The sequence below is a fragment of the Arvicola amphibius genome, chromosome 3 (genome assembly GCF_903992535.2).
Source record: "Arvicola amphibius chromosome 3, mArvAmp1.2, whole genome shotgun sequence".
NCBI classification, from domain to species: domain Eukaryota; kingdom Metazoa; phylum Chordata; class Mammalia; order Rodentia; family Cricetidae; genus Arvicola; species Arvicola amphibius.
Genome location: NC_052049.1, coordinates 123,728,912 through 123,741,145, shown reverse-complemented (window position 1 = coordinate 123,741,145; position 12,234 = coordinate 123,728,912). Strand labels below are relative to the sequence as shown.

Sequence of the window (12,234 nt, the reverse complement as noted above, 5' to 3'; positions counted from 1 at the left end):
ACTTCCTTTCATTTCCTTTAGACTGAAGTAAGCAGACCCCATGCTTGTTAGCAGAATCATTTCTAATCTAGCCATACTTCATTTTTCTGTGTCCCATTGCAAGTCTTTTAGGGCAGCTGCTTTCCCTGCAAAAGAAAAGAAAAATCATGCATAAAAAACATCAGGCTGTATCTTATTAAAATGAGAATAAAAACCCAGGTTCACTGCCCTCCAGGAAAGAAAGGAAGTGGAGTTTGGTTTGCAGGGTATTGCAGGACAGTTTTGAGGTGAAGCTAAGTAGAGCCCGTCTTGGGCCAGCTGGGATCTCTACTAACTCTGGTCCCACATTCCTTCCCACCTCACCAAAGCCCTGCTTCTTCCCTGCTGTGTGCACATTTTGTTCCCATTTCCCGACAGTCTCAGTCAAGAGCTAAATTACTGAAAAAAAAAACAGCTGAAAAAAACTACTCACATTTCTTTTTTTTTCCCCCCCAGTGGTCATAACAGTTTTATTTATAACTCCAACCAGGTAACAACAACAACTAGTTAAATAAAGTTGGCACCCTGTAGAATAATAATCAATAATGAAAAAGAAAATACTATGCCTGCATATAACAATTTTTCAGTTTAAGAAAACTACATTAAATGGAAATTTTTATTTCCTTGTGACTATCAAACTAACATTCTTTATATTCTCTGGGTATGGGTTGTTTCAAGAATTTCTTTTTAAATGCAAAGAAATTCTAATATAGGAGAGTTCAGGATTTCACCTCAAAGATTACCTAATTGTCAAAATAGGATTATGCTAAATACACTGTGGTACTCTAGATTCTACCCTGGGAGAGAAAAGGCCAGGAAAATCCAAAGATGTGAATAGTTGAATATTGTACCAGTGTGTACCCATGTGTTTTCTGAGTTTTTTAAAATATTTATTTATTTATTTTGTATACAATATTTTATCTGTGTGTATGCCTGCAGGCCAGAAGAGAGCACCAGACCTCATTACAGATGGTTGTGAGCCACCATGTGGTTGCTGGGAATTGAACTCAGGACCTTTGAAAGAGCAGGCAATGCCCTTAACCTCTGAGCCATCTCTCCAGCCCATGTTCTCTGAGTTTTGATGAGGGTGCCGTGATAAGAAAGAAATAAAGCTAGATGAAGGCTGTAGAAGCTACGCTATTTTCGTAGCCTTTCTGTAAATTCAAATTATTACAAAATGTTTTTAAATTTTTAATAGTACTAAAACCAACACTTTACAGGTTTGGAATATTTAGTAATAAATGTGTCAAAGACAAACATATACTAGATTACCCTACAGCACTCTTGCTCTAAACCCCTCCCACACTCAGGAGTCACAGAAGCCTAGGTTTTTCTGCTGTTTGTTTCTGTCTGAAAAATTGTGAGCAGTTAATTGATGACTCTGAAGCTAGTTTTCTTGGATGTCTAACTGAGATATTCATCACTGCCTTAAGAGACTGTCCTGAGGACTGCCACTCAGCCTGCCACATGTAAACTGTTAGCATCTTATTCATGCATAGTAACTGTCTGGAAGGCTATTTTGAGAAAAGTAGAATTTGTATTTCTGGTTTCACTTTATCCTTGTTTTCACCCCTTAAAATTATTCTTTCTTTCCTTAGTGATATATAGAATGGTCTGGGTCTTGACTTTTCCTAAAAGTAGGATGAAAAAAACAAACAAGCAAAATTAATGAGGCAAGATGTAACTAAGTTGGTAAGAGACCCTACAGTTTGCCTTCTCCCTCAGGGCCCTCCTCCTATGTCCCCTTCAGGTAGGCCCGAGAACAGGACCTGCCTTCCCTGAGACTCCTATTTCTAGTCTGCCCACATATACTCTGGACTTGGCTTTTCCAAGCACATAGGTGTTTCTAAGCCTTCTTTTCCTCATTGTGATTTGACGGGATCCTCCCCCTCAAGAAAATTTCTTCCATCTGAAAAAAAAAACTATGCTTTAGTTAATTTTATCCAGTAAATATATAATGAAAACCTCCTTTTTGCTAGATCCAATATAAATATAATCCCAATGTTAGAATTAACTAACAAGTATGATCTAATTTATAATTTAAATTAAATAAATAGAAAGATTAGTAAAAAGGTACAGTTGTTGGAGAGAAAGTGGGATACTATAGAATACTCTTCTCTGTGGCTTAAAAGTACAGCCCTGGGAGTCCATGGGCCCAGAAGAATTTGTCCATGTTACACCTCTTGTTAATATTACCTTCTTGCCTAAAACAATCTCTTCCTTGGTCATAAGGTCCAAAATTTGTTTCAGAGAGCTTGAAAATATGATAAAAATGTCCCCATTGTAGACAGTATCAATGAATTCCATACTATTTTTTAGTTATCTTTCATACAACACCTTTCAAAGAAAGAGAAGCATAGTCAAGCCTTGAGATCTGCTACTAGTCTCCTCTGCTAAAGCCATCATCTCTCATCCTGATCCCTTCACCCGTAGTTTAAATGGGTTAGAGAAGACACGGTCCAGCACCCACTGAGGAAGCTTTCTAAAGGCTGCACGTTTTCATTAGCATCACAGAGTACTTTTTGCCTGGTCTTGACAAAGCTTCTCCAACCTTCCTTAGTCTCACCATGTTCCCTAAGCTTTCAAACTTTACTTTAAATTTTCAGTCTTTTTGGCTCCACATTCCCACAAGTTTAGAATTTCAATCTGTTGATTTCCTTGCCCATAGATCCTTAGTCCTTTTGGTGCTGGTGCCTACAGCTAGAAATCTGAGCATAGGTACTTATTCAGATTGTAAGAATGTGGGGAAGCCAGCAAAACCGGCTGAAAGTTTTAAGGGGAAAGCAAGGGGGTGGTATCTGCCCATTTTGCTTTCTTCTTTTTAAGTTACCATTAACATGTGAGGATAGTAAAGCATGTCCTTGAAGTGTGGGCAGAGCTTTACTGGCAGAGAACAATTATAAGAAGCTGCATTTCCAGGATCCCTGTATCTATAAATTGGACTACTGAGTTCTACATTTGTACATGTCTCAGAACTATTTCTAAATGGGTCTTAAGGTGCCACAGATGCACAGAACAAATGCCTAGCCATATCCTGCTAATGAACATGCAAACAGTTTTCCCCATCTGCTACCTCTCTAAAAGCTAGGAAGGCCTTCTTCAGTGATCACAAAGAACATAATGACTATGTACAGAGAAGTCAAGTACAAAGGCCAGCAGCCTTTGCAGGTCACCAAAGATTAACAGCTGCCTCTCCTTTGATTGGGAGAGCTAATAACAGTTACTCTACTTAATAATTGGATGGGTTCCCAGGCCATGTAATTCAGATTGAAGCTGTCATTTTTTTTTCTGCCCTTTAACTAAGCTGGGTTATTAGAATGAAGCCACTAATCCTATTAGTCAGTTGTCAGTCCATAGTGGGAGAGAGCAAGGGAAGACAGAGCTGTTAAGATGTTATACCAGATACAGAAAGAAGAACTGTACATTCCATCCCTAGTACTTTTTCTTGATCAAATCATAATTATAAAACTTTTTAAAGTTCTTTATGAAATTATTTTTTAGCTTTACATTCTAGGTGCAGAGTATTTGCAAAGGAGGTAAAGGAGGAAGATAGACAGTTACTATAGAATTTATCTTACTAGAAAAAAGTGTTTTCAGCTAAGGAGTAGTCTTTACTTGTTAACTGTTATATACATCCTATGCTTGACTGTGCTTGGAAACACAGAGACCAGAGCGTTTAAGCTTATCATAGACACAAATAAATATATAGAAGATTTGGCTTTAGTTGAAAGGTTCAGAAAGTCTCACTGGAAGAAGTAACTTTTGATCTGAGTCTTAAAGGATTGAAAAATGGCATGTGAACATTAAGACTGAGAAGGCAAGAGTTCTGATGGAGAAAATAATTGTGGTAAGCAGTTTTAGTGTAGTTACTCTCTGTGCACGCTTAGGAGGAGCATGGATAAGACAGTATGTGGGAGAGTGCCCACTGCTGGGGCATTAAGGTACCCAAATATGAAGAGAGCAGCAAATGCCAAGTGATAGGCACAAAAAAAAAAAATCAATGTGACAAGACTTGAGAAGAGACGGAAGGAAGGCCATCAACTCCTGTCATATCTGTCTGGATTATTGTGTGAAAGTGATTTTATTTTTTCATTTATATGTTTAATGTCACATGTTTGAAAAGTTTCTTTCTAACCCCTTAATTTCAATATTTGAAATGATTCATCATTGTGATACCTTGATTTCCGTTTTTAGTACCCATGAGGTAAAGAAATAATCTCAAGCCAGGTGTTGGTGGCTTGTGCCTTTAATTCCAGGCAGAGGGAGGTGGGCTCGAAGCCAGCCTGGTCTATGTAGCAAGTTCCAGACCAGCCAATTCTTTATGCATTGTCAGACCTTGTCTCAAGAAACCAAAACAACAACAATAACAAAATAATCTCAAGCATTATAGGCTTATTACAACTGCCTTTAATGTTTAGAGAGGGGCAAGAGCTTTTTATCTTGCTTTGTTAAGGAGTGGGATCCATTGGGGGTTGGTCTTTCTTATAATATGGACAGGCCTCGGTATTAACTTAATCTCAAATGTCATAGGATGTTTTTGTTGTCTACCATATATTATTAGTTAAGCCATTCGTCCAACAAGTGCATACCATTGCCTTTTTCTGCCAGAACTAGGATTGAGTGATGAGTCGATAGCTCATAAGGAGCTTGTAGACTGTAGGTTAAGAGAGCAGGTAAAACAAATAGGAGTTGATGGCAGGACATGAAAGAGAGGTTAGGAGGATGCTGAGCAAAGTGTCCATCATCTGGCTGTGCACAGTAGAATAGATCAGAGATTGCTTACTTCATATCTAATTCAGAAGTATATATTACCTTGATTCCTGAAGGAACTGAATTTTTTAAATTTTACAGTTGATTTTTGCCTCTTGCTTTATTTTTCTAAAATGATTAAAAATTTTCTATTTTCAGTAGTATGTTAGTAAGAAAAATGGTTTAAGTTGGTTTTCATCGTTGCTGAAATTACTGATTTTTGTTCTGCTAAATGTCCATTAGAGTCAGTGCCTTAAGATCTTCAGGAGGTCATAGCCATGTTGGTATATCATAAAAGGCTTTCAGTTGGGTGTTGTGTTTTTTTTCCATTGTTGTATACATTAAACTGCTCTGCTTTTACTCAGTCTGCCACTTCTACAGTGTTGATCTAGGCTCCTCCTTCCTGCCTCAAGCAGAAGAATATGAGACTCTAAACTGAATATGGGAACAGTAAGCATAGACAGAATGGGCAGCAGTCAAGCTGAAGCAGAAATAATATTATCATCATTCTGGAGGCTGAAACAGTGTTAGAGTAGAGGAAAAAAAAAGAGTGAAGGCAGAAGGAGGGAGAAGATGAGCAAGGAAGTCAGGACCGTGAAGGGTTGTTCCACCAACTGAGGCAGTGTGCCTATTCTAATGGGAGCTCACCAAATCCAGCTGGACCTGGTCTGAATGAGCATGTGATCAAACTGGTCTCTCTGATTGTAGCTGACAATGGGGGCTGACTGAGAAGCCTTTGTTAAAGGCACTGGGACTTGGTTTTATGGCATCTTCTGGCTTTTGGGGACCCTAGCCTATATGGATGCACAGCTCCCTAGGCCTGGATGTAGTGGGGAGGGCCTTGGACTTCCCACAGGGCAGGATTCCCTGCCTTCTCTCAAGCAGGGCAGGAGAGGGAAGAGGGAGTGTGGGGGAGCAGGAGGGAATAGGAAGGAGGGAAGAAAGTGTAAATAATTGAATGGAAAAAATAAAAGTTAAAAAAAAAAGAAAAGAGCATAAAGAGCCAATGTCTTAAGATGTGTTAAAATCTGGATCCTTGCCCTCAGTTACTGTGCTTTACAGATGTATTTCACTTGTTCTTTATAAGTTGTATATTTTTAAATATTGTATCTATAACTTGAGTATAATACAAAATTTTTTAAGGCAGGGTCTCTCTATGTAGTTGTCTGTCCTGGAACTTGCTATGTAGATCAGGCTGGCCTCAAGCTCACAGAGATCTGTGTTGGGATTAAAGATTTGTGTGTTCCAGCATGCCCAACTGTGTTTACTTGTTGATGCAGAGTCCCTTCACTGTCTTCATTTGATTTCACATGTCTCATGATACCATAGGCCGAACTAGTAGCTGCCAAATAGTATTCATATGTAACAAATGGTTTTATTTGTATGAAATTCTATAATAGACAGATTTAATTTATGGTACTATTATACAAAAGAGGATTGGCTGCAAAAGAGAAGTGAGGAAACTTAATTGGGTTATAGAAATAGTTGTGTCTTGATAAGCATTTGTCAGATTTAATTGAATGCTGTCTACTTAAGATCTCAGCTTTTCACTCAGTTATAAAAAAGTTGAAAATATCAAACCATAAACAGCCAACAAACATGAAATACTCACTTCCTAGTTACCAAGAAAAGATAAATCCAAACCTCACAAAATGTGAGCACATACTGTTGAAAGGACTAAAGTTAGAGAGACTGATAGAACCAAACTTACATAAAAATATGAACTAACTGAAATGGTCAGTGTACCATGGTATGTACACAGATTGATTAAAACATTTTAGGACATTGTTTGCCCATAGCTAGTAAAACTAATCCTGTGCACAGTTGTGACCCAGAAGTTCCACTCCAGATAGGTAGAGCATATTGTCCAGATGGAGCCACAGAAAAATAAAAGGCTTCTATACAATGTAGCATATTAATGGGGTGGGTTTGGACCAGAATATCTTGCTATCCTATTTTTTTTACATGTGTGGTAATTAAAAACTAAGGCATTATGGGGCTAGCATGAAACTTGACATCAGGGAGATTTCCAGGAATCCACAAAGATGACTCCAGCTAAGACCCTAAGCTCTAGTGGAGAGGGTGCCTGAACTGGCCTTCTCTTATAGTCAGAGTGATGACTACCTTAACTCTCATCATAGAGCCTTCATCCAGCAACGGATGGAAGCAGATGCAGAAATCCACAGTGAAGCACTGGGCCATGCGTCTGGAGACCAGTCCAGAAGAGGGTTGGGGGAAGAGCAATAATATGAGCAAAGGGGTCAAGTCCATGGGGATGCCCACAAAAACAGCTAACCTGAGCTAGTTGGAGCTCACTGACTCTGGACTGATAGCAGGGAAACCTGCATAGGACAAATAAGGCCCTCTGAATGTGGGTGACAGTTATGTGACTGGGGCAGTCTGTGGGGCCACTGGCAGTGGGACCAGGATTTATCCCTAGTGCTTGAACTGGCTTTTTGGAGCCCATTTATTTTTGGAGAGATACCTTGCTCAGCCTAAATATAGTGGGGAGAGCCTCAGTCCTGACTCAAAGTGATGTGTCAGACTTTATTGACTCCCCATGGGAAGCCTTACTGAGGAGTGGATGGGGGTGAGGTAGAAAGAGCCAGAGAAGAGAAGGGAGTGGGAACTAGGATAGGTATGTAAAATTAGAAAAGATCATTTTGGTCTTAACATAGAGTAGGGAACCCCGATAGCTCCTTGGCCTGAAAAGGGAGGGAGGGAGGGTATGGGGGGAGGGGAGGGAAGGGAAGGGGGAGGAAGAGGGGAGGAGATGGAAATTTTTTAAATAAAAAAAAGAGAGAAAAAAAATTAAAAAAATAATTAATTAAAATTAAAAACCATAAAATAGTATAACAGAAAATAGCTCTTTCCTTCCCCATGCCAGAAGACTACAAAGTGTTTAGAGAAATTTCTTTACAGAAAAGTTATGTATAATTCAGAAATTATATAGAAATCATTATAGATTGAGTTCTGAAATGCTTAATATCCTAGTGAAGGCGAAGAGAAAAAAATGTATACAACAAACGTGTTCAGCTGCCTGGTATTGCTGACAAACATCCCAATGGAGAAAACCTATGGAAGTCAGCTGCTCTTGTTACATAGGACTTATGATTACAGGACAGCTGTTTCCTTTTCTTAATAAATGTGCTTTGCCATCTCCCCGCTGCTATGTCCTACCAATCCCTTACTTGTTTCTGCCTGTCTCATGCTATAACTTGCCCAGAAAAGCCTTCTCCCCAAAACATAATTGGTCGCCTATGTTCATGCATCCTTTGCCTTCCCTTCAGGATACTAACTGTAATAAAAGTCATTTATAATGATGTGATTGGTATGTGTCCCATTAATCAAACTTTAAATTTCATAATTCAGGTGGCCATGTCTATGTTCACCACTATTGCCCTCATTTCCCTGCACCGAGAAATCATTCAGCAAATATATCTCAACTGCACACTAAATATTTCATTTGCTTAGAATTTTATGCCTAGGATATTGGACTAACTTCTGTTTGTGTTTCTGTCTAGAATATGGCAGATCAGATTGCATTTCAAGTTGCTGGTGGATTAACAGCCCTTGAACACATCCTTCAAGTAGTGGCCCCTGCCTCAAACATGAACACGGTTTCACGAATTCCTCCTAAGTAAGTATAGTTTCTTAATCTGAATTTCATTTGTAAGTAATTTCTGCCTTGTTTTCATACGGGGGAACCACAAGAAAATTGTGTGTTTGTATTTAGACTTGAATAGCAAGTGCTTATATAAAGGAGAAAAACAGGGTTGCTTGACTTCATTTACAAAATCCAAATTAGCCTCAAAATCCTTATAAGGAAATCTTTTTAGTCTGTGATTGACTCTATTCTTAAACCAAGAAGAACTGATGAAGTCCTGGAATAGGAGTGGAAGAAAGCTAACCTTCTGTGTTGTGTGTGAAAGAGTTAGGTCCATTGCCTGGAAATGAGCCTGCAAATCTACAGAAATTCCCAAACTCAGGAAGAGCATTCTGAGGCCAAGACTGCCAGAGTCTGGAGTCCCAGCCAGATTGCTGGAAACTGAACTGTACCTCAGTCACTAATGGTAGATGGTCCTTCGTCATAAAGAGCCTATGTACATTTGGATCTAATGGTAGATTGTCCTCCGTCATAAAGAACCTATGTACATTTGGATCTAATGGTAGATTGTCCTTCGTCATAAAGAGCCTATGTACATTTGGATCTAATTTCTATCTTCTAATTTGGTCAAGTCATATGTTAGTGTCTGTCCATTTGAAGTATAGTATTAGAAAATATTATTTCAGAAGTATTTTTTCACAGTTGTAGCATATACAATTTGTAGGCAGTTTATGGGGATTCTTATTTGGAGTTTAAGTGAGTTTTTGATAAAATTTTATCTACACCTCTGAGAAAAATGTTACTCTTTTAGCTAATAAAATAAACAGAAAGTTCCATTTGTCCTTTGGGCGCAATGAGGGATTAAAAAAAAGAACACAACAGTTTGTCTTTTTCTCCTGAGAAACATTTTGGTAAGATTAAAAACAAAAACAAAAAAACCACTCACCGCATTGACTTCAGAGTCCCACAAATCTAGGATCTGTTTACGCCAGCAAATGCCTTATTCACATTGCAGCTCTTTCCCTATTTGGGTAGAATGTATGTAAGAATCTTTGCAAACTGTGGAAAGTGTTTTATAACAGTTAGGTGAAGTATCTTTAGTGGTCTTACCTGATTTACATTATAGTCTGTTTGCAAGAGGCACTTACAAGTAACACAAACTTCTTGACACAATGAACATGCGTTCCTTTGCTTTGCTGACAAATAGAGGTGATTAAACGGACGGCAGAGCCCTTAGGTCTGAGCTAGAAAGCGCCACATTAGACAGTGGCAGCAGGCACAGTGGGTTCTCTGGTACTGAGGCATTTCTCATCAAAATATTTTCTTCCCATGTCATTGCTGGCTATGAGAGATGAGAATCACTTCTGTGTTAATTGGCAAGAAAGGAAGGAGAAAAGGACTGAGATGTGTAAAAAGTACTTAAGATTAAAAAGTGAAATGGCATCTGATTCTGTGGTTCAGTGTTTTGATAATCATTAATAATTCATGTTGTCCAGCTTGAGTTTATCTTGAGATTTTTAAATTTTGGTTTTTGTTTTTATTACTTAGTTTTCTGGTGAGTGTCAAAACACATGATCCTAAGATCTTGGACTAGCAACCTAGATTAAATGCCATTTCTCAAAAGCTGCTTTTGCTACAGGCTAAGATCATGTTTTTATGCTTATCTGTAGTTCTCCTTAATAGAGCAGAAGAAAGTTTCCACAGTTCCTAAAAAAAGACTTATGTGAGAAATAGTATGTTTCCGTTGGAAAAGAGAACTGGAACCCTGAGAGTCTAGTCCAGTGCCCTCAGCTGTCAGCAGCACTTGACCACAGTGCCATGATGAGAACTTGTTTCATTGCCAATAGATCTGAGTTTTCAGCTTTACATTGCCCACAGAAAGAAACCAGCATCAGGAGCCATAGTCATCTAGTAGTGACTCTGGATTCTCTTGTCTGAGCACACACTCAAGATTGTAACTGTGTTTACCGTCTTCTTAGATACTTCTTAGAGCTACTGTGTTAAAGCCGAGTGTTCTGTGCTGCTTATCCATAGATAGGTGAGAGAACTTCTTCAGCACTGTAGCCTGAGTCAGAGCAGGCTGCTGGGATTATGTCAGTATGTAAACTTAAAAATACTTTCTGCACAAACTCCTGCTGCGGCCCTGAACTGTTCATAGGACCTTGGTACCCCACTTGCTCCCAGATGGCCCGGATCTCCCTTTCCATCCCTGATTAATTCTTACTACTCATCTCCATGAACCTTCTGCCATCTTATCTCATTCTGTAGCCCTGTTTTCTGCTTCCTGTGATGCTGTATGGCTCTTACGGAGAGAGCTGGCAGTTTAGGCTACCCTGTATTGTTTGATTTTCCTCAGTGATAAGCAGCAGACTTAAACCATTGTCTAGAAATAGCCATCATTTTGAACTCTGGAATCCTATGACTGACTGACTGTAAGCCTGATGCATCTCTGGCCAGAAGCTCTGAGTTCCATGTGCATAGAAGAACCTCTCCCTGCTCCTCTTTTCTTACCATACTGTGTATCTCAGTTACCTCACATAGTGACTCTTTAGCCTTGCTTTGTCCATAGTTATTGCAAGGTAGCTTCCTAAGAATAGTATTTCCTTCCATATTTCCTTTATTTTTAAGGATTCATTTTGTTTTTTATCTATATGTATGTATGTTTATGTGTGTACACATGTGTGCAAGTACCCTCACTGTGAGCTGCTTATTATAGGCACTTGAAATTAAACTTTTTTTCTCTGTAAGAGCAGGAAACTCTCTCAACTTTTGAGCCATTATTCAGCTCTCCCCCATCAAAAACCCCTAAAGATTTCCTAAGGTGAAATTAAGAATATGGAACTAGAGATTTCATAATTTGTTTTTCTTAGAAACAGAATAATACTATGTCATGTAAATATACTGTATTTTCAGTACCCATTTGTGGTAGTTTGAATATAATTGCCCCCATAAGCTCATAGGGAGTGGCACTATTAGGAGGTGTGACTTTGTCAGAGTAGGTGTGGCATTGTTGGAGGAAGTGTGTCACTGGAAGTGGGCTTTATGGTCTCGTATATGCTCAAGCCACACACACTGTCTCAATTTACTTCCTATTGCTTGTGGCAATACAAGAACTGATACAGAACTCTCAGCTACTTCTCGAACACCATGTCAGCCTGCATGCTCCTGTGTCCTGACAAGATGATAATGGACTAAACCTCTGAAACTATAAGCCACCCAATTAAATTTTTTCCTGCTTATCACTGAGGAAAATCAAACAATACAGGGAAGCCTAAACTGCCAGCTCTCTCCTTAAGAACCATATAAGAGTTGCTATAGACGCAGGGCGGTGGTGGTGCACGCCTTTAATCCCAGCACTCGGGAGGCAGAGGCAGGCGGATCTCTGTGAGTTCGAGGCCAGCCTGGTCTACAAGAGCTAGTTCCAGGCCAGGCTCAAAAAAAAAAAAAAAGCTGCAGAGAAACCCTGTCTCGAAAAACCAAAAAAAAAAAAGCTATAATCATGATGTCTCTTCACAGAAATATAGATTCTTAAACACCATTCACCAGTTGATGGATGTCTAGGCTGTTTCCATTTCCTAGTTCTTGTGAATAAAGCTATGAAAGGGAAGAAGTACCTCTGTGGTAATATAATATAGAGAGCCTTTGGGGTCTATACTCAAGAGTGGCAAAGCTTCATCATTTGATAGATCTATTTTAAGGTTTGTGAAGAACTGCCACACTGATTTCCAGAATTGGCATACCAGTTTGCATTCCCACCAGCAACAATCAAATATTCCCCCTTTTCCCACAATGCACCAGTATGTATTATCGATTGTTCATTTGATCATGGCCATTCTGACTGGGGTAAGATGAAATCTCAA

The 12,234-nt window shown here is 39.1% G+C and overlaps 1 protein-coding gene across 2 annotated transcripts in view; it reads left to right on the top strand.

The window, feature by feature from the left end:
* The window catches only part of Scaper (S-phase cyclin A associated protein in the ER), a 378,485-nt gene that overhangs the window by 268,404 nt on the left and 97,847 nt on the right, over nt 1-12,234 (top strand). For both annotated transcript variants that reach the window (XM_038323850.2, XM_038323851.2), the window contains exon 24: nt 8,292-8,407. In XM_038323850.2, coding sequence (XP_038179778.1) covers nt 8,292-8,407 — 116 coding nt within the window. The remainder of the gene's footprint in view (nt 1-8,291; nt 8,408-12,234) is intronic.